An 18,726-nucleotide genomic window follows, 5' to 3' on the forward strand; every position below is an offset into this window, starting at 1 on the left:
TTTTAAGATGAGACACGATAAGATAGTCTTAATTGTCATGACACCTATACAACAAAATTGTGCTTGCTACTTCTGTAAGGTGCATTAGAGTAAAAAACAGAATAACATAAAACATATAAAAACAAGGAGAGTGCGCACGCACGCACACACACACACACACACACACACACACACACACATCATTCAGTCAGAGAGTATAAAAAAATAATTTAGAGTGTCTGGAATAAATAATGAAGGAAGTGAGATATTGCACTTGTTATATTAGCTTATGAAAGGGTAAGTATTGCACCGTATCGACAGTTCAGAGTTCAGATCATGTGGGTATTGAGTTTCATCTGCTGACTTTTACTTCTCAAAGCTCCCAGAGAGAATTTACCTGACTAAGACCAAGCTGGAAACTGGTCTCTTTTGCGGCTGGTCCCCAGAGGAACTGCAACAGGCCCAGAAAGCTGATCCTGACATTGCACCTATCAAGATGTGGATGGAGGCCAGAGGAGAGCAGCCCCCATGGCTAACAGTCTCACCATGCAGCCCAGCCACAAAGATATGCTGGAGCCAGTGGAAGCAACTCTACATTTGAGATGGAAAACTGGTTAGGCGTTTCTAATGCCTGGATGGCACCCAGTACTACCTACATGTTGTGCTGCCTCGTGTCTTCCGGCCTGATGTCATTAGACAGATGCACGAGGGGCAGGTTGGTGGACATTTTGGGGTGGAGCGCACTGTAGCTTGGCTGCAGACCCAATACTTCTGGCACCGGATAAGAGAGTATGTCACCTTATGGTGCGGTACCTGCATCAGTTGCGCATCCAAGGCCAGGCCACTCAAGACACCACAAGCCAGTAATATTAAAAGGAATTTAGCTAACCATAATTAGCTGGCACAACTCTGTCTGATTGTATTGTAAATATGTTGTTGTTGCCATTGATAATGTTCACTAGCTGCTAGCTCAGAATCAGAACTCTAGACTTTCTAATTTACGTACCTCATGTCACTCTGTGCATTGGTAGCGATAACATTAATCTGACATTTTTTTGTTCATTCCAGGGCTCGACAGTGCGAGCATTTCACTCGCATTTGCGACTAAAAATAGGTGTGTGCAAACTGTAAAAAATATTTAGGGGCACATGTGCGCATGAAAAAATCAGCCGAAGCAGCCTATATTTTTGTCAATAAAAAAATATGATAATCTAACTGCAAATGTTGGAGGAACCTCCGCCTTCCCTCTTCCCTCTTCCCTCTTCCCCGTGTGACACGGTTATGGGCGGTTTTCCAAGCCACTGTCGGCACAATGAATATAAGTCCCACTGTCGGCAGCGTGGAAATAGCCTAAGTCAAAGTGTGGAGGAGATGGACCGGGTGGATCTCCGGGGAAGCCTGCTCTGTTCTCCCCGTAGTTCAAATAATTTCAACTCTGAGTGCAGCGCTCGGGCGGAAAATCAGAGCGGTGCGCGACGCCAAGGGTAGCGGTGCTGCTTTGTCAGGCGTTGTTGCCCTCTCCATAGACAAACAATGGGACAACCAGCGCAAAGTGGTTTTACAGCTGATCATGTGTAGAGGCCTTTAGGGACCGTTCGCCACGGTACCGCTGCTGGGCAGGGTGTAAATAAAGCCCTTTTCACACAGAGCGCGCAAAGCGCAGACCTCCGCCAACGAACCCATTCACTGTGTATGTGCTACTGTGGCGCAAAAGCGCACCGCTTTGACGCCGAGCTGAGTGGCACGCGCCGTCAACCTGCGCTCGAATTGAAATTTTTTAATTTCACCACAACGCGCTGTGACAACACCTCGGTGCCGCACGTCCAATAACAGAGAAGAGCCTGAAGTAGACCCGGAAGCGGTCACCATGGAGCTGTAGCTCCTGAATGAGCCTGTATTCCCCCAAATCCTGTCCTCTGCGCCGCGAAAGCTCTGTATAAAAGAGGCTTAATTCCTGCAGAGTTTCAGAGGACCTGGAGAATGTTTTAGGATAGTAATAACATTATATAAGATAATCATATTGCAAAGATAATATATATAAGATAATAACATTAAAGACAAAATTAAATTGCAATACTTTTTCAAAACTTGATGATTTTACCTTTCTGTACATTTTGTATACAAATTCATTAAATAATTGTGCTTGTAAATGTCTATTTGCATCACGTTTATTACGGAAAATACATGATTTGATCAGTTTACATTGTGTACCTAAAGTTCTTTGTGCGCTCCTACTTTTTCAACTTAGGAGCACATGTGCTCCTTGGGAAAAAGGTCAAGCCCTGCATTCCATGGAGATGTTCAGTCAGTGGAGGTGAATGCGGAGAAAGCAGGGCAAGGTTTCTTTCAGACAGTAAATAACTAACTAGATTCCTCTAATTTGTGTATGTTACAGCAGCTGCAGCCTTTGACTGAAGTCTCGTGAACATAATGGATTGGGCATTGTGTACTGTATGCCAAAAGTCTACCACTGAAGCACTGTGATGCCCTTTAAATGCACAGGGACCTGGAGACTTATCTGAACCATACAAATCTTTCCTGAACAAGGTGACTGCTTTCAGGGAGCTGAATCAACTGCCAGTACCACTTACTTTTGAAGAGGACATTAATCAATCAATTCAATCAATCAATTTTATTTATAAAGCCCAGTATCACAAATCACAATTTGCCTCACAGGGCTTTACAGCATACGACATCCCTCTGTCCTTAAGACCCTCACAGCGGATAAGGAAAAACTCCCCAAAAAACCCCTTTAACGGGGAAAAAAAACGGTAGAAACCTCAGGAAGAGCAACTGAGGAGGGATCCCTCTTCCAGGACGGACAGACGTGCAATAGATGTCGTACAGAACAGATCAGCATAATAAATTAACAGTAATCCATATGACACAGAGAAAAAGAGACAGAGAGAGAGAGAGAGAGAGATGCAGGTAATGACAGTAGCTTACAACAACATTAATGAAAGTAATAATATTATAGTTATAGTTCTGGTTACTGTGGTACAATATGTTGAAAGTATGTATTAATACCTGGCAGTATACATGTGTGACAATAATCATATGTGTATAATAACAGAAGAAGTATGACTAATGACTAATGATGGCAGCAGCAGCAGCAGGAGGCATCTGGCGGGACCACGGCAGCAGCACAACCACACACGTCACGCTGTCCAGGCACCATTGCGATACGAGTTAATCTGAGAGACAGTGGAGCACAAAGGCTCCGGAGAAGAAGCCGAGTTAGTGACAGTTAACGTGGACAGAGTTAATGTGCACAAGTTTGTCAGGCATCGAGCACAGTGACATAAATCTTGTCACTCAAAATTAAATGTAAACAAACTGGAAAGAGCACAGAAGAGGGTGAGCTCTGGATCTTCTGACACCCACGCTGCAGATGGGAAATGACCTCAGCAACGTGAGCCCCTGGACAAGAGCACATGTTTGTTTTGCAGAGAGTCTGATGGACATCTTCATGAGTACATGACTTTTAAGGCAGATGCAAATGTCAGGGTTATGGCCACAGACCTGAAAGATACTGAATTACTGAGCAGAATTGCGGGTGGTGACCTCATTGCACTTGAAGCAAAATATCACGTGGCTTGCTTGATTGGACTACGAAATCGACAATGTCCGCCATCAAGGCACTGCCAAGATTCCTCTTACAGTCAAAAACAAGTGAAACAGATTCAGGCCAGAGCCTTTGTAGAGCAAAGTAATTTTACGGGGCTGTGGCCGTTGGTGCGTGTCTCCACAACAGGAACCACCCCCGAAGGACAGAGTTCCGGAAATTTTACAGGGGCTAAACAAGTCCCTGCCTCAGAGTAGGTACTTAGAACGGCCCCGAGAGACTCCTGGCTGGGGCTTGGGGATTACTTGGTGCTGATTGGATATACTCAAGGCGGGATGTAAAGTTTTGTAATTACTATGGTTATCGTAGATTAGCTGGGCTAACCATTAGCTGTTAGCCATTAGCGGTGTCTGTAATAACTCAGTAACTCAATATATGGTCCATGAAAAAAACTTTTTTCCAGTGGATATCTTAGTTACAACATGATTGAGCTAGCAAAGCAGTTTTGTGTTGCTATGTGTGGTATTTATTCAGTTTTGGGAAATCACGATGTCTAGAAAGCATCAGTGGCTGCAGCTGACAGGGACAGCTAACAGCAGCAGCAAAGCTAACATCAGGACGTCATCCGTTAAAAGCCTCCCGTTGTCGGATACAACATGAAACTGCTCCAGTTAGCTCAATCATATTGTAACTAAGACATTCGCTGGAAAAAACATTTTTTTCACGGACCGTTTATTGAGTTATTGAGTTAATACAGACACCGCTAACAGCTAACAGCTAACTATGTCCCTACGCCCCTACGTCGCCCCGGTCAAAATGGTCACGCAATGATTACGTCACATCCAGAGCCCGGTAACTTTACAGGAACCTCCTTCCTACTCAGCCCTCTCAGTGGAGACACGGCGGTTGAGAGGGCCGGGCAAGAGGACGTTCCTGTAGTATTTCCTGCCCCCCAAATAGTACCAGGAGCTTCTTCAGTGAAAACGGGCCTTATGACTCCCAGGCCTGCTTCATTATCTCACAGACCATCCTGTATAACTGTAAGAAGAGGGCCCCAACTAACAAATCTCGACATTCATTGGAGTATGAACCATCCTTGCCCCTTTACATGGGATTAAGTGTGCACACGCAGACCAGGTCAAAGAAATTGATTGCAAAGCTGTATGAGCTGGGCCTCAGTGTAAGCTATGATCGGGTTATGGAACTGGAGAATCAGCTGGCTGCTGCTGTCTGTGAGAACATTGCGAAGAGTAGTGTTTTGTGTCCTGCTCAACTACATAAAGGGTTCTTCACTGTGAGTACCCAAGACAACCTTGACCATAACCCATCAACGACCACAGCTAACTACCACAACCTTCCATGGCGCAGGTATCAGTCTTTTTCATTTCCCCTCCAAGTCCAATGTGGGACACTTGCAGGATGGAATAGGCATGCCTTCACCAGAAACAAAAAAAGAATCATTGATTGCCTGACAACTTCACCACTGGGCCGGCGGTTGCACTCAAGAGGGCCAGTGTGGCTGTTTCCAATACACCCAATCCAATTAAAGCTTTTGAGGGGCACCTGAATAGAGCACAGATGAAAGAGAAATGTTGGCTCAAGTATTCACTCAAGCTGATCGAAAAGGATGAGCTAGACGAGGGAAACATTGTGGCCTGGTCAGCCTACCACTCATCTCTACACAATGTGCCAGATGACTGCCCACTCTCACACAGCTGTTGCAGTTGTAAAAGTGGTTATAGGGTAAGGTGCTCATGTAAACAGGCACACTGGAATTGCACTGGTCTTTGCAGTTGTACATGTGACCTAATTTGAATATACTTTGTCTTAGAAAGTGAAGATAACAAAGTTCAATTCAATTCATGCCTGTTATTAAGTATACATTTATATGGCATATTGCCAGAATAAACATGTTTATTTGGTCTTGGCACAAATAATCATCTAGTGGTATTCTCAATAGCTTGAATGTGTTCCTTGTCCCCAGGGCTGGACTGGGACAAAAAAATTGCCCTGGCATTTTTTGCCATGGCGGCCCACTATGATTGGTGAAATACTATATGCACACACTACACTGTCACTAAAATTTATATAAATCTCAGTAGTACCCTACGTGCCCTGGAAGAGAGTACCAAGACTAGGGGGCAGGCAAATGCTCAAATGCGAAAAGCGGGACAGGTGGACACCCTTATAAGGACGCACACAAAGAATCTGCAATCTCCCTCCCTACATGAAAGAGTCCCTCATTCATTCTGCTGATATTACTCCTTACTGGGCCGGCAGTGGCTACTCTGTTCTCCTCAATCTGTCCCTGGGCCATATCTTTCTGTCCCTCCTCCTCCTTCTCTGAATCATCTTCACCAGCAGCCACCTCTTCTCCTGAACTACTCTCTTGCAGGTCCACATTTATGTTTGGTGCAACAGGCTGTACTGCACTTGGTGCGGATGGCCCCACTGCACCAGATCTTACAGTAAACATGTCAGATATTTTAGAGCATTTGGCTGCATCTGCCTGGAGATTCTTGTGCCTTTTCTCTGCACCTCCCTTGCACCTTGGTGGTTTGTCCATCAGTCAGTGTACATTAGTAGGCTACACACTCCACCACTATGCACAAGGCCAACAGCCAGCTACGCGAACTCAGGAGAACTCAGAAAATGAGTGGGGAGGGGGCAGGCCAAGGAGGAAGAGCTGAGAGATTTCATTGGACCAGCCCAGTGTCAGTGTGGAAAAATAACCAATGGGACGTTTTTTGTGCTTTAAAGGCCGGAGCGGCCATTAAAAAATATCTACATAATTACATTGAGTAAATTACGATTGTGCCAGCCCAAAATATGCCAACGGCCCACCGGACATTGCCTGGTATGGCCTATGGCCGATCCAGCCCTGCTTGTCCCAGAAAATGTATATTTTGACACCAAGATTGACCTTCTAACTGACTAGGAAAGCAAGATATTGACACTTATACATTTTACATGACTGCCAACTTTTAAATCCAAGATGGCCACCATCCGCCATCCTGATGAGGTGGCTCCCATCAAAAATTGAAAGCTATGGTGATGGAGAACATGTGGAAAAAATTTGGTGCTTTTGTCCGACCTGTCCACATTCTTCTAAAATCTGGTCTTAAGCCACCTCACTATGACAACCCTGCAGTTCTGTGAAATTCCTCTTTGATGATCCCATTTTCATTCATGCCCAGGGAAAACCATAAAAATGGGCAAGTCTTTTCAGACAAACCATTGCCTTGCTGATGTGTTCAGTGTCTCTGATGTTATAAAGAAAACTGCTGTTGCCGAAGAATCAAAGGGCAATTCATAAAATTTGCTCCGATGATAATGAAAATCTACAATGGGTAATATTTGATATATCTGGGTGGAACACACTGTTAAGGTAAATTATAGAGTGTGAGGTGTAATTGTGTCCTTCATATAGGCACTGCTCTGGGAAGACATCTAAATGGGGTTTAATCACCATCTCCTTATGGAACAGCCCCTGAATAAATTGTACCTTTACAAAATGACACGCAATGTTTCTCCTTCCTGCTATATGCTCAGTGGCCGGTCAGCTTCAGGCTTAGATGAAGCAAACCCGCGAGCCAACAGGTTCGCTTCATAGAGTATGTTGCCATTAGTGTTGTCACAATACCAAAATCTTTGTTTCGATACCAATACCAATATGAATTTCGATACTTTTCGATACTCTTTGGTACTTTTCCTAAGGAAAAGTCCTTTTGGATACAAACCTTTAGAACAATAAACAGTAGGGGTGTAACGGTACCAAAATCATCATGGTTCGGTCAGTACCTTGGTACAGACATCACGGTTTGCTAACTCAAATGTTCCACCAAGTTTGTGTTGTCTTGTGTTGTCTCCCTTTGCGAGGCAGACTTTTTCTTGTCTTTTTTCACGTGCGCCAGCTGCGAATGTTGATACAGGTGTTGTCATACACACTTGTGCAATCTGTGCTCCAACAGGAACAAGAAAGGCGTTTGTGTGCATAATTGAGTAAAATAAATTAACTAAATTAATTAATTGAATCAATTTCAAAGTACTGGTATTTTCCAAATGCAGTATCCGTTTGGAGTACTCTAGTACCGCGGTACTATTTTAGTACCGGTATACCATGCAACACTAGTTGCCATAGTAACTGACTCACGGTTTTGCTGAACTGGCTTTGTGAAATGGAAAAATCAGAGTTTCCCTCATCTCAGGCCTTACATACTCAGAGTTTTCACTAATCCTGCTTGCTGAAATAGGGCCCAGGTGAGATGAACGAATCAAATCAGGAACCTGGGAGAGTGAGGGAGCTGCAACGCCCACAGCAGAGACACAAAAGCCCCTTTTAAACTGCCAGATTTTTCCACGACTGTTGAGCTGATTTGCTGGCCAGCTGCAAACGTTTATACACGCAGAGGCGGAAAGGATGATCTGAGGTACCAATTTTCCGTCTCAGAGGGTAGTCATATCGGCGGAACCCTTTCAATTTAAACAGACCGGGGCAGCCTTCTGCAACAGGAGCGGGTGTTGAAGACCTGTGGAAGGAGCTGTTGATGATGCTGCACGTGCGAGCCACTGGCGGTGGATAAACAGGAAACAGCTGATATCAGGAATTAGCGTGCAGCTAGTAGCAAGAGGGAAACGCAAACCTGACAGACACTGTAAAGATGAGCAACTGGGGAGACAAGGAATTGCACGCCCTCCTTGTCCTCGCAAACGAAGAGGGCATTAACCGTCAGATGGCGGGGACGGTGAAGGACGGGCTGATTTACGAGAGAATCGCCGTCTGACTACCACCGTCTATCTAGCCACAGCTTCCCTCCCATGTCACTGTTTACTCCACACACTGAGCTACACGTTTTGTTACTTGCTCACGCCCCCATTGCCCTGAAAAAGGCGCATTCTGTTTAAACAACAGTAGGAAGGTGGCAATTTTCTGCCCTCCCAGATTTTGTACTTTATGTTGTATCATTTTTTTTTTAATCACAATTACATTTGTATTACAGATTTTTTTTCATCAATTTATTGTTTCAATCATTTTTCAGGCAAAAATACACTCTGTGGTCCTGTTCCCTCATGGTTGTGTATATAGTGTATTTCTTTTTTTTTTTTTTTTAGGTATTTTGTTGTCCTTTTTTGATCCAACCAATCCATTTACTTCCACTTCATGTTGAACTGTTTTATTGGACTATTTTTGTCATATTGACATTCACTATAAACCTCTTTTAAGTTTTGTGCCGAATGCAATCATGGATTTTTCTGATTTCACTCTCCTGTATTTAATGGTACTGTCATCCTTATCCTTCTCAAAATCACAGCCTGAAGCCCTATTGACTCAGGAATAATATTACCAGGATACCTAATATGATTTAGAAGTTATGCCCCTGTGTCTGTGTTTCATGCTGTACATCTGCACTGGATAGGTGAAGTTTGTATTTTACTCAAATTTACTGACATTATCCCCTGGATATGATGCACACAGTCATTAGTAACTCCACTCTACACAACACAGAAAACACTACACAGCACTACTGGAAATGATGTACAGTGTGCACTTCCTTTTCTTCTTTTCTTTTTTAAATGTGGGTTAAATAAACAGATCTTATTCTGCCACACCATGTGCCTCATGCTAGAAACAATGTTCAAACAAATTTCCTCTTATTTTTGTTCATGTCCACAATTTGAACATGATGAACATCTTGTTTTCACTGACCACAAATTGTTACCCCACATGAGGAAACTCATACATTTTAAATCTGAGAATTTCAGTGGTGGAATGTAACTAAGTACATTTGCTCATGTACTGTACTAGAATACAAATTTGAGGTACTTTTACATTACTTAAGTATTTTAATCTCATGTAACATTTTACTTCTACTCCACTACACTTAAAAGGGAAACATTGTATTTTTTACTCCACTACAATTATTTGATAACTTTAGTTCTAGTTATTTTACAAATTGAGATTTCTGCACACAAATGATACAAAAATATACAAGTGCAGCTCAAACAATTTTTGATTTTATGAGAAAATTAATTGGCAACTGTTCTGGTAATCCTTTAAGTTGTTTTCATGCAGAAACATTTAATGGTTCCAGCTTCTCAAATATGAGGACTTGCTGCTTTTCCTTTCATTATTTTAATTATTCTTATTTTATGCATAAGTACTTTTACTTTTAATATGTCAATACATTTTCCTCATTGTACTTACATTCTTATACTAAAGTAACATCGTTATGCAGGGCTTTTATTAATAACAGTGTTTTAACAGTGTGGTTAAACTTTTACTCAGATAAAGGATCTGAATACTTCCTCCATCACTGCTGCTGACACGAGAAATATATTGTCATTGCTGGGTTTTTGATTTTCCTGTAACACCAGTACAGACATTGGAAAACCACACTTACTTTGTTTAAGTTTATTTAACCGTTTATTGATTTCAATACTGCTGAAGTTCTCCTTTTTACAGCCTTTTTTGGTGACATCTTTCCAAGTCTTGGGCATGTGTCACAGCACCATGCCTGCCCTTACATAGTGTTTAGGGGGCATTGCCTATGCTAATAGGTTACTCATAATCAAGTGGGGTTCATCATTCAGCACATCGTGTCTTTTTATTGTCAGTGGCCTGAAAATCAAATCAATCTAATCCCAGTTCTCAATACATGCATTTACATGGAGCCATGTATTCTTTTTACATTCGGGTTGGAAGCCCTACCCGAATAGAAATGCTCCTTGTAAACACCTCAACCCGAATGAAAACAGACAACCCGAAAAAAAATCTAATCGGGTGCACAGGGGTGGAATATTGCTTTTCAGAACCCGATTGGAAGAATTTTTCTGTCTAGTATACACCTCCTACCCGATTCCAGCCATTCCGTTCTTTCTGCGCATGCTCGTTTCCTTGCCCTTCTGGCGCGATGATGTAGCGCACATAGCCACGGGCTGAGATAGAGGAGTCGGACTCGTTGCACTCACTGGTTTCCATATGCCAAAGCACGGTCTTCTATCTCCCTTCTTCGACCTTCTACCTCCCTTCTCCTCCTCAACAGATTAAGCATTAGCAGAACAAGGTTGTTGTCGTACTGCTGCTTCAAGAATATAAGCAAAACAAGCCTGAAAAAAGCACTAAGAACGGTGTTGTCAAGCATCTTGTTATCCGGAGCGAGGATAACAAGAGTGTTTTCTTCCAGTAAACGTAAACACTTAACATCCGCCCCGCCCCCATCCAATCAGAAACCTGCCCTGCCCCATGTCTGTGCACCATGCACAGACCCGAATAAAGGCGATTAAACCGATCTCCCGTGTAAACCCTCATTCCAAATGAATATTTCCCATGTAAACTACCTGGAAAAACTTTAATTCTGAATGATTTCATTCAGATCTATTTCATTCTGAATGAGAAGCCATCATGTAACCATAGCCAATGTCAGGTCACTGTGGTAGGAATGGAAGTTACAGGTTGCTAGAGTGTTAACAACAATACTAAACTGACTCCTTTATATTGTTAATATCATGTTCATTTAACTGATCCTTGTCGCGTCAGTATTATTTTCATAATGTTCATAATGATTTTAATAAAGCTGTAGGTAATCTGCTCATACAGATCACTTAACACTGAACCATGTTCCTGTAGCACTTCCTATAATCCATCTTGTCTCCTTTGCACCCCCCCCACGATCGGCTAATTGCACATAATGTCTCTTTATAGGCAAAGTAACAAGGTTTAATTGTCCACTCTTTCTTTACTGGGCTGGGGACTGTCACAGGCTGCACTGTGCCCTTGTAATCAGATAAAATGAGGGGCACACAGAGCGAGCGTATGGTAGTGTATGTCAGTGGGCTTTGAGGGAGGAAAAGCGGGATTATAGTTCTGGAGAAATTTAAGCATATTAGGCAAGACAGAGTACATCTGAGTGCTCTTTACAAGGAGAGCTGAGCTGTGCGTATTTACTGAGGTACCTGTCTAATCACAGTGGACTAAATCATATACATGTGTACTTGTATACTGCAACCTAGGATTTCTTCACTGTACATTTAAGCCTAATATTCAGTTTTAAAATTTTCATTTATCAAATAACAATGTGCCAGTGTGGTGAAATTGATATGTCTGATTTTTTTTTTTTTTACTTTTTTCATTGAATTTTTAACATAACCAGCATTTACAAAAGTGCCCTCTCAATTGATTTCAGATTTTCAGATATTTGTTTTGACAGATATATTTTTGGTAAATAATGAGCAAGGCCCTGTAAAGGAGATGACAAGATATAAAAACCCAGAGCAGCACTGAAGACTAAATATTGAAATATTGAAAGTGTATACCCAGACAAGCAAGTTGACATTGGATGATCCTGCAAAGCTCCCAGTTGTTGTTGTTGTTTTGTTGTTGTTTTTTTGTCAATGCAGCTTTTACAATTTTTTTTCCTACAATATCTACCATATGACATTTACCAACCTGTCATCCACCCTGACTGTTGGTTTTACTACCAAGCAGCAACCTCTAAGGCTGAAAAATGAAGCCCATGCAGAAATACCAAAAACTGCAGCTCCTCAAATGGCCACTTAGCTGGAGGCTGGCTCCAAAGCAGAGGATATACTTATAGACCTTCATAAGAAAATGCCTGGCTTTGTAGCAGAAATTAACGTGTTTATAGCCTAGTATAAAGAATAGTTTTGGTCTCATTCATGACAACTGTATGGGGGGTGAATTGTTACATAACTCACCTGTTACATTTATTAAGGCAAAAGTTTAAGCATATATAAGGGCGGCGCCACTTGAGTGACAGGCTGTCTGTGAGGCATCGCTACATTCCGTCAGTCAGATCCACCCCTCGTTCCTCACCAGCTCCACCCTCTCATCCAAATATTGTCAAGATGGCGATGGCCAAAATGCTGTACTTGAGGCTACAGAACAGCAGTCCACAAACCAGTAGGCGATGTCACAGAACCCCTTTTTAGATAGGAACTGTTCAAATTTGCAGGAAGGCCCAATCAGTTTTTTTTCAGCATTGGCAGTATAAATGCAAAATCGGGGAGTGCAGCAAAATGCCGCCTACTTACTTTGGTTCATACAAAATGCGCCTTTTTCGGAGCAATGGGGGCGTGAGCAAGTAACAAAATGTGTAACTCAGCGTGTGACGTAAACAGTGACGTTGGAGGGAAGCCGCGGCTGCTCAGTCCTCCGGTGATTCTCTCATAAGTTGGCCCGTCCTTCATCTTCGTTTGTGAGGGCAAGGAGGCTGCGCAATTCCTTGTCTCCCCAGTTGCTCACCTTTACAGTGTCTGTCAGGTTTGCGTTTCCCTCTTGCTACTAGCTGCTCACTAATTCCTGATATCAGCTGTTTCCTGTTTATCCACCGCCAGTGGCTCGCACATGCGGCGTCATCAACAGCTCCTCCCACAAGTCTTCAACCGCTCCTCCCATTGCAGAAGGCCACCTTGGTCTGTTTAAACTAAAAGGGTTCTGCCAATATGTCTACCCTACGAGGCGGAAAATTTGGCACCTCAGATCAACTCGCCAACCCGGCTCTGTGTGTCTAAATGCTCACAGCTTGCCGGCAAAATGGCCCAACATTAGTGGAAAATCTGGCAGTGTAAAAGGGGCTAGGGGCTACATCCATTACTTATTCAGATTATGTTCACTACATAAAGGGCACTGAATGTTGGCATTGGAGGTAAATCCTGAGGTTCAAAATCCTCTGATGTGAACATAATTCCTAAGAATACTGGGCTAAAATGAGACCAATTGCATGTAAGATTTAGTTTTTTGAATGTACTTTCTTGTCTAAAATCTAAAGTTGGTGTTATGTGGTTTCAAGTCTAATTAATTGATTGATAAATGATTAAATGTACTGTCCTCAGTCAGAAATGCCATTGATTAATGTAAGTCTCCTCTGTGATCTAGGTCAGTATCTGGTGTGGATGTGGACCCTGATCTGGTGCACATGGAAATGCAAGATACAAGTGGAGGTACAGTGATGTTCCATCTATGTATTCATGATCCTGTTTGGGCCTGGTCAAAGCAGCAGAGTGAAATGTATTCATTTTAATTGAATTGCCACTAGGGCTGCAGCTATCGATTATTGTAGTAATTGAGTATTCTATCAATTATTCCATCGATGAATGGAGTAATCGGATAAGAAATACTTTTTGTTTATTAAAGTGCAATACTATACATGAAAGAGAAAATAAGACGGGTCTCTTAAAATGAACAAGTAACTGGTTTCCTTTTTTAAAAAACATTTGTATCGGGATTGCACATTCTGGGCTTTAAAGAAAACATTTTGGCAATGCAAAATAAAATAAAAAAAATTAATTAATTTTAAATAGAATTTTAAACACTAAAACAGGTAATAAGACATAACCTATTAATAATAAATAATACATAAACATTGCCTTTAGGTTGTGCAACTTAACTTTTAGAACTACTCAGGCATAACATAAGCCTGTCCTCTTGAAAGGCTTTGTGGCATCTGAAGATGCAAAACAAGTGGACAGTAAGGTTGGAACTTGGAACAAGAGTTCACACTTTTACAAAGCTAACATGCTATGAAGGTTAGTATTCATGAATACACCTCCTTAATTGTCTTGCTCTACATATTTTAACATACTTCAGTTTTCAACAAATAGAACTTCAGATGTGCATTGTAATACACTTGAGAAATGTCACAGAATTAGATTAACACACACAAAAATAAATCTCACAGTTCATCAGCTCTGGTACTGGTACTCAGGAGTGTGTGTGTGTGTGTGTGTGTGTGTGTGTGTGTGTGTGTGCGCGCGCGCGAGCGAGTGAAAGAGTGGGTAAGTATTTCAATGAGCATGTGGTTGCAATGAAGAAAAGTAAGCATATCAACATGCTCAAACTGAGGCTTGCCCTGCGCTTCAAAGCAATGTTTCCGGCTGCAGAAAACAGCCGCTCTGATGGCGTGGAGGTTGCCGGAATACACACAAAAGACTTCGCCAGCTTTGCTAGAGTTGCATAGCGCGCTGCATTTGTTTTCCACCATGACAGTGGATTCTCCTTCTTGGACAGAGGATGTTCTCCAAAATACATCACGACCTCCTACTGCACAGTTTGGTTTAACTGCTGCTCCTCGTCCTCTTCATCACTGGTGCCGGAGTCTGATGATCCCAGTATGTTGCTGAGGAACGATGTCGCACTTATGGAATGTGTTACTGGGCTGTCTTGGGCCGTGTTGGAGGCTCCATTTTTACTTGCCTTGGACTGCCTTTCTTTCTTTTTGACAGCAAGTGCCATAGTTTGTACTGTGCTTTGGACCTTGAATACTTCATCAGCAGGCAGGAACTTGAGTTTTTGAAACCTGGGATCCAGAGCAGCAGCAAGTAGGACTTCGTTTGGACATTCAGGTTGAAACACAGATATTCCCTGCCATCTTGCTGTGATCTGCTCTGCCGCATGAGCCTGGAGTGACTTGACTGGTGCAGTCTCAAAAGATAAACTCTATATGGACTTCTTGAGGCTTTGCACAAGTTGTGGAAGTGCAGGGAGGGTAGCATACTGTTGCCCACTCAGAAACACAGTAGCTCCTTCAAATGGCTCAAGGGCCTGGCTCAGTTCCTCAATCAAGTTCCACTGTTCAGGCTTGAGATCAAGGTGGTATTTTCCTCTGAGTCACTAATGGGTCAGAGAGAGCAGCAGTCACCAGCCATCTTTGTTCTAGCAGCCTGGACAACATGTGATAAGTGCTGTTCCAGCGTGTACTTAAATCTTGCACCAGCATGTGTTGTGGTGCACCCATTTGCTGCTGCTTATCTTTTAACTTGGTGCATGCAAGTTCCCTCTTTTTAAAATGTTCAACAAGGCATCTTGCAGCAGCCACACACCTGGAGATAGCTTGCTGGTTCTTCAGGGCACTTTGCACAACCAAGTTCAGAGTGTGACCTGCGCATCGCACTGATGTCCATCCATGCTTGTCTGTCAAGATCTTCACTACTGCAACAACATTAGAACCATTGTCGTGGACAACAGCTTTGACTTTCTCCTGTGGTGTATTTTAGGCTGCATTTGCTACTTACACCAACTGATATTTTGGTTTCTGTGGTATTTTATGCATCACTGTAGGTTATGTGTGTATATTCAATTAAGTTTGATTTCAGTGAATAGGGTCAGTGGGTTTAGGGCAACCTTCAGCATTTTAAGTAAACACACTAGCCACCACATTGATTTACATGGCTAAATAGCCATTAGCCACAATTAACGTATTTATTCACAGGCATACATCTAAACCAGCAATCACATTGATTTTTGTTTATGCCAACGTTAGCGTTACCTTGTGTCGGGTGTACACCGGGGAGTGGACGCATGAACTGGGTGCTTGCGGTTGAGCTGTTGAAGCATCGATGTTGTGCTATTATGATACGCTAATTCAACTTTACAATGCACACACTGCATTGCGTTTTCCTTAAGTTTGAGCTTGAAATGGTCCCAAACTTTTGACTGTTTTTGTCGTTTTCTGACAGTTTCTTGTCTTCCATCTTCACTGCTTACTCTCTCTTGTTCCATTTTGCTTTCTCCGCTGCCTTCTTTATGTTGTGTCGACATCACCGCGTTGTCCTCCGTGCTTCCTCCTCCTCTTCTTCTTCTTGTTTTACGGCGGTTGGAACTTTTTAGTTCATTACTGCCACCTAGCTAATCATCCATGCGAAACACGGTGCTTTGTATATAGTTTGAATGAAATGCAGCCTTGATTCGAAGCCTTTTTGTGTTGATGATTTGTAATAATCGAGTTACTCAAGTTACTCAAGGAATCGTTTCAGACCTAATTGCCACAGTTGGTGGGTTTGCTCACAGAGGGAAAGTAAATATGTGAAACTTTCACACAGAATTCAACTCTGGTCAATGTTGTCACACACTGTCACATCATTGAACAATTATAAACTAACCATGAGAAGCCAATTAGACAAAGCAAAAGAGAAAGTAGTCCTTACAGCAACACAGCCCAGTGAAAGTGTTAAATGAAAAATAAAAACTGAAACCTTCATTGTTTACATCTAGGTTTACTAGCTAATACTCTTCTTCTTTCTTGCCATATTGAAACAGTAATTGGCATTCTACTGTCTGCAACTGTCAGTTGGTGTTACTGGGTGAGAAAATGCACAAGTTACAAACAAAATAGCATCCACTCGTAAAATACACTGCTCCATAGAACTTTGGAATTTGACTCTGGTAGACTTGCTCTCAATGTACCAGAATTACCAGAGATTGTGGTACCCAGAAACCTGAAGGTGTCCACAGTAGACACTGTGCAGTTGAGGATGGTGAGGCGGGGCAGTGTTGGGGGTCTTCTCCTGAAGTCCACTGTCATCTCCACAGTCTTGAGCAGGTTCAGCTCTAGGTGGTTCTGATCGTACCAGAGGAACAGCTGCTCCACCTCCTGTCTGTATGCTGACTCATCACAGTCCCGTATTAGACCAATGACCGTGGTGTCGTCCGCAAATTTCAGGAGTTTCACAGAAGGGTCCCCTGAGGTGCAGTCGTTGGTGTACAGGGAGAAGAGCAGTGAGGAAAGTACACACCCCTGGGGGGCACCAGTGCTGATGGACCGGGAGCTGGATGTGATGCTCCCCAGCCTCACACACTGCCTCCTGTCAGCCAAGAAGCTGGTAATCCACTGACAGGCGTAGGCAGGCACCAAGAGCTGGATGAGCTTCTTGTGGAGTATTTCATGGATGATGGTGTTGAAAGCTGAGCTGAAGTCCACAAACAGGATTCTTGCGTAAGTCCCTCGGGAGTCAAGGTGGTGCAGGATGTAGTGCAGTCCCATGTTGACTGCATCATCCGCCGACCTACTTGCCCGGTAGGCAAACTGCAGGGGGTCCAGCAGCGGGCCTGTGATGTCCTTTAGGTGGCGCAACAGCAGTCTTTCAAAGGATTTCCTGATTAGAGATGTCAGGGCGACAGGCCTGTAGTGTAGTAGGGCTTCTTGGGACCGGGATGATGGTGGAGCGTTTGAAGCAGGGGGGTACTTCACAGCTCCAGCGATCAGTTGAAGATCAGAGTGAAGGTAGGGGCCAGCTGGTCAGAGCAGACTCTCAGGCAGGAGGGAGACAGCACCGTCAGGTTCCAGATCCTTCCTGGTCTTCTGTCTCTGGAAGAGCCAATACACATCCTGTTCACAGACCTTCAGTGCAGGTGGGGGGTCAGAGGAGAGGGGGGAGGGGGGAGCTGGGGGTGCAGGTAATCCCTTTGTATGGTTGAAACGCGTGAAAAGGGCCTTTTCATGCATGCAGAAGCTGTTCAGGTCGTCTGCTCATCGGAGGTTTTCCACAGGGTGGGGGGGGTGGTCTCCTGTAGTTGGTAATGTCCCGCAGGCCTCTCCAAACTGAGGCAGAGTCCCTGGCTGAGAAGCTGTTTTTTAGCTTCTTACTGTAGCCCCTCTTGGCTACCCTGATCTCTTTTGTCAGCTTATTTCTGGCCTGCTTGTACAAGGCCCTATCCTTGCTCCTGTGGGCCTCCTCCTTGGCCTGGTGCAGCCACCTGAGTTTGGGTGTGAACCAGGGTTTGTTGTTGTTATATGTACAGAAGGTCTTGGTCTGCACACACATGTCATCACAATAACTGATGTAAGATGTCACAGTGTCAGTTAGTTCACTGAGGTCTGCTGCTTCAAAAACACTCCAATCTGTGCTGTCAAAGCAGGCCTGTAGCTCCAGCTTTGACTCCTCATTCCACTTCCTTACAGTCCTTACTACAGGCTTACTCATACTCATACTCGTACTCATACTCGTCCTCGTCGTCCTCTGCGTATCTGGGTCCAGGTCGTGGGGGCAGCATCCTCAGCAAAGAAGCCCAGACAGTCCTCTCCCCAGCCACCTCCGTCAGCGGGAACCCCGAGGCGTTCCCAGGCCAGCCGGGTGTGTGTCCTGGGGCGGCCTCGAGGTCTCCTCCCGGTTGGACACGCCCGAAACACCTCCCAAGGGAGGCATCCGGAAGGCATCCTTACCAGATGCCCGAACCACCTCAACTGGCTCCTCTTGATGTGGAGGAGCAGCGGCTCTACTCCGAGTCCCTCCCGGATGTCCGAGCTCCTCACCCTATCCCTAAGGCTGAGCCCAGCCACCCTGCGGAGGAAACTCATTTCGGCCGCTTGTACTCGCAATCTCATTCTTTCGGTCACTACCCAGAGCTCGTGACCATAGGTGAGGGTTGGAACGTAGATTGACCGGTA

At 43.7% G+C, this 18,726-nt stretch overlaps 1 protein-coding gene across 3 annotated transcripts in view; it reads left to right on the top strand.

The window, feature by feature from the left end:
* sorcs2 (sortilin-related VPS10 domain containing receptor 2) overlaps positions 1-18,726 on the top strand; it is a 1,110,317-nt gene that overhangs the window by 804,542 nt on the left and 287,049 nt on the right. For all 3 annotated transcript variants that reach the window (XM_049568808.1, XM_049568804.1, XM_049568807.1), the window contains exon 6: positions 13,440-13,504. In XM_049568808.1, the coding sequence (XP_049424765.1) occupies positions 13,440-13,504 (65 nt within the window). The remainder of the gene's footprint in view (positions 1-13,439; positions 13,505-18,726) is intronic.

The sequence above is a fragment of the Epinephelus fuscoguttatus genome, linkage group LG23 (assembly GCF_011397635.1).
Source record: "Epinephelus fuscoguttatus linkage group LG23, E.fuscoguttatus.final_Chr_v1".
Lineage (NCBI taxonomy): Eukaryota > Metazoa > Chordata > Actinopteri > Perciformes > Serranidae > Epinephelus > Epinephelus fuscoguttatus.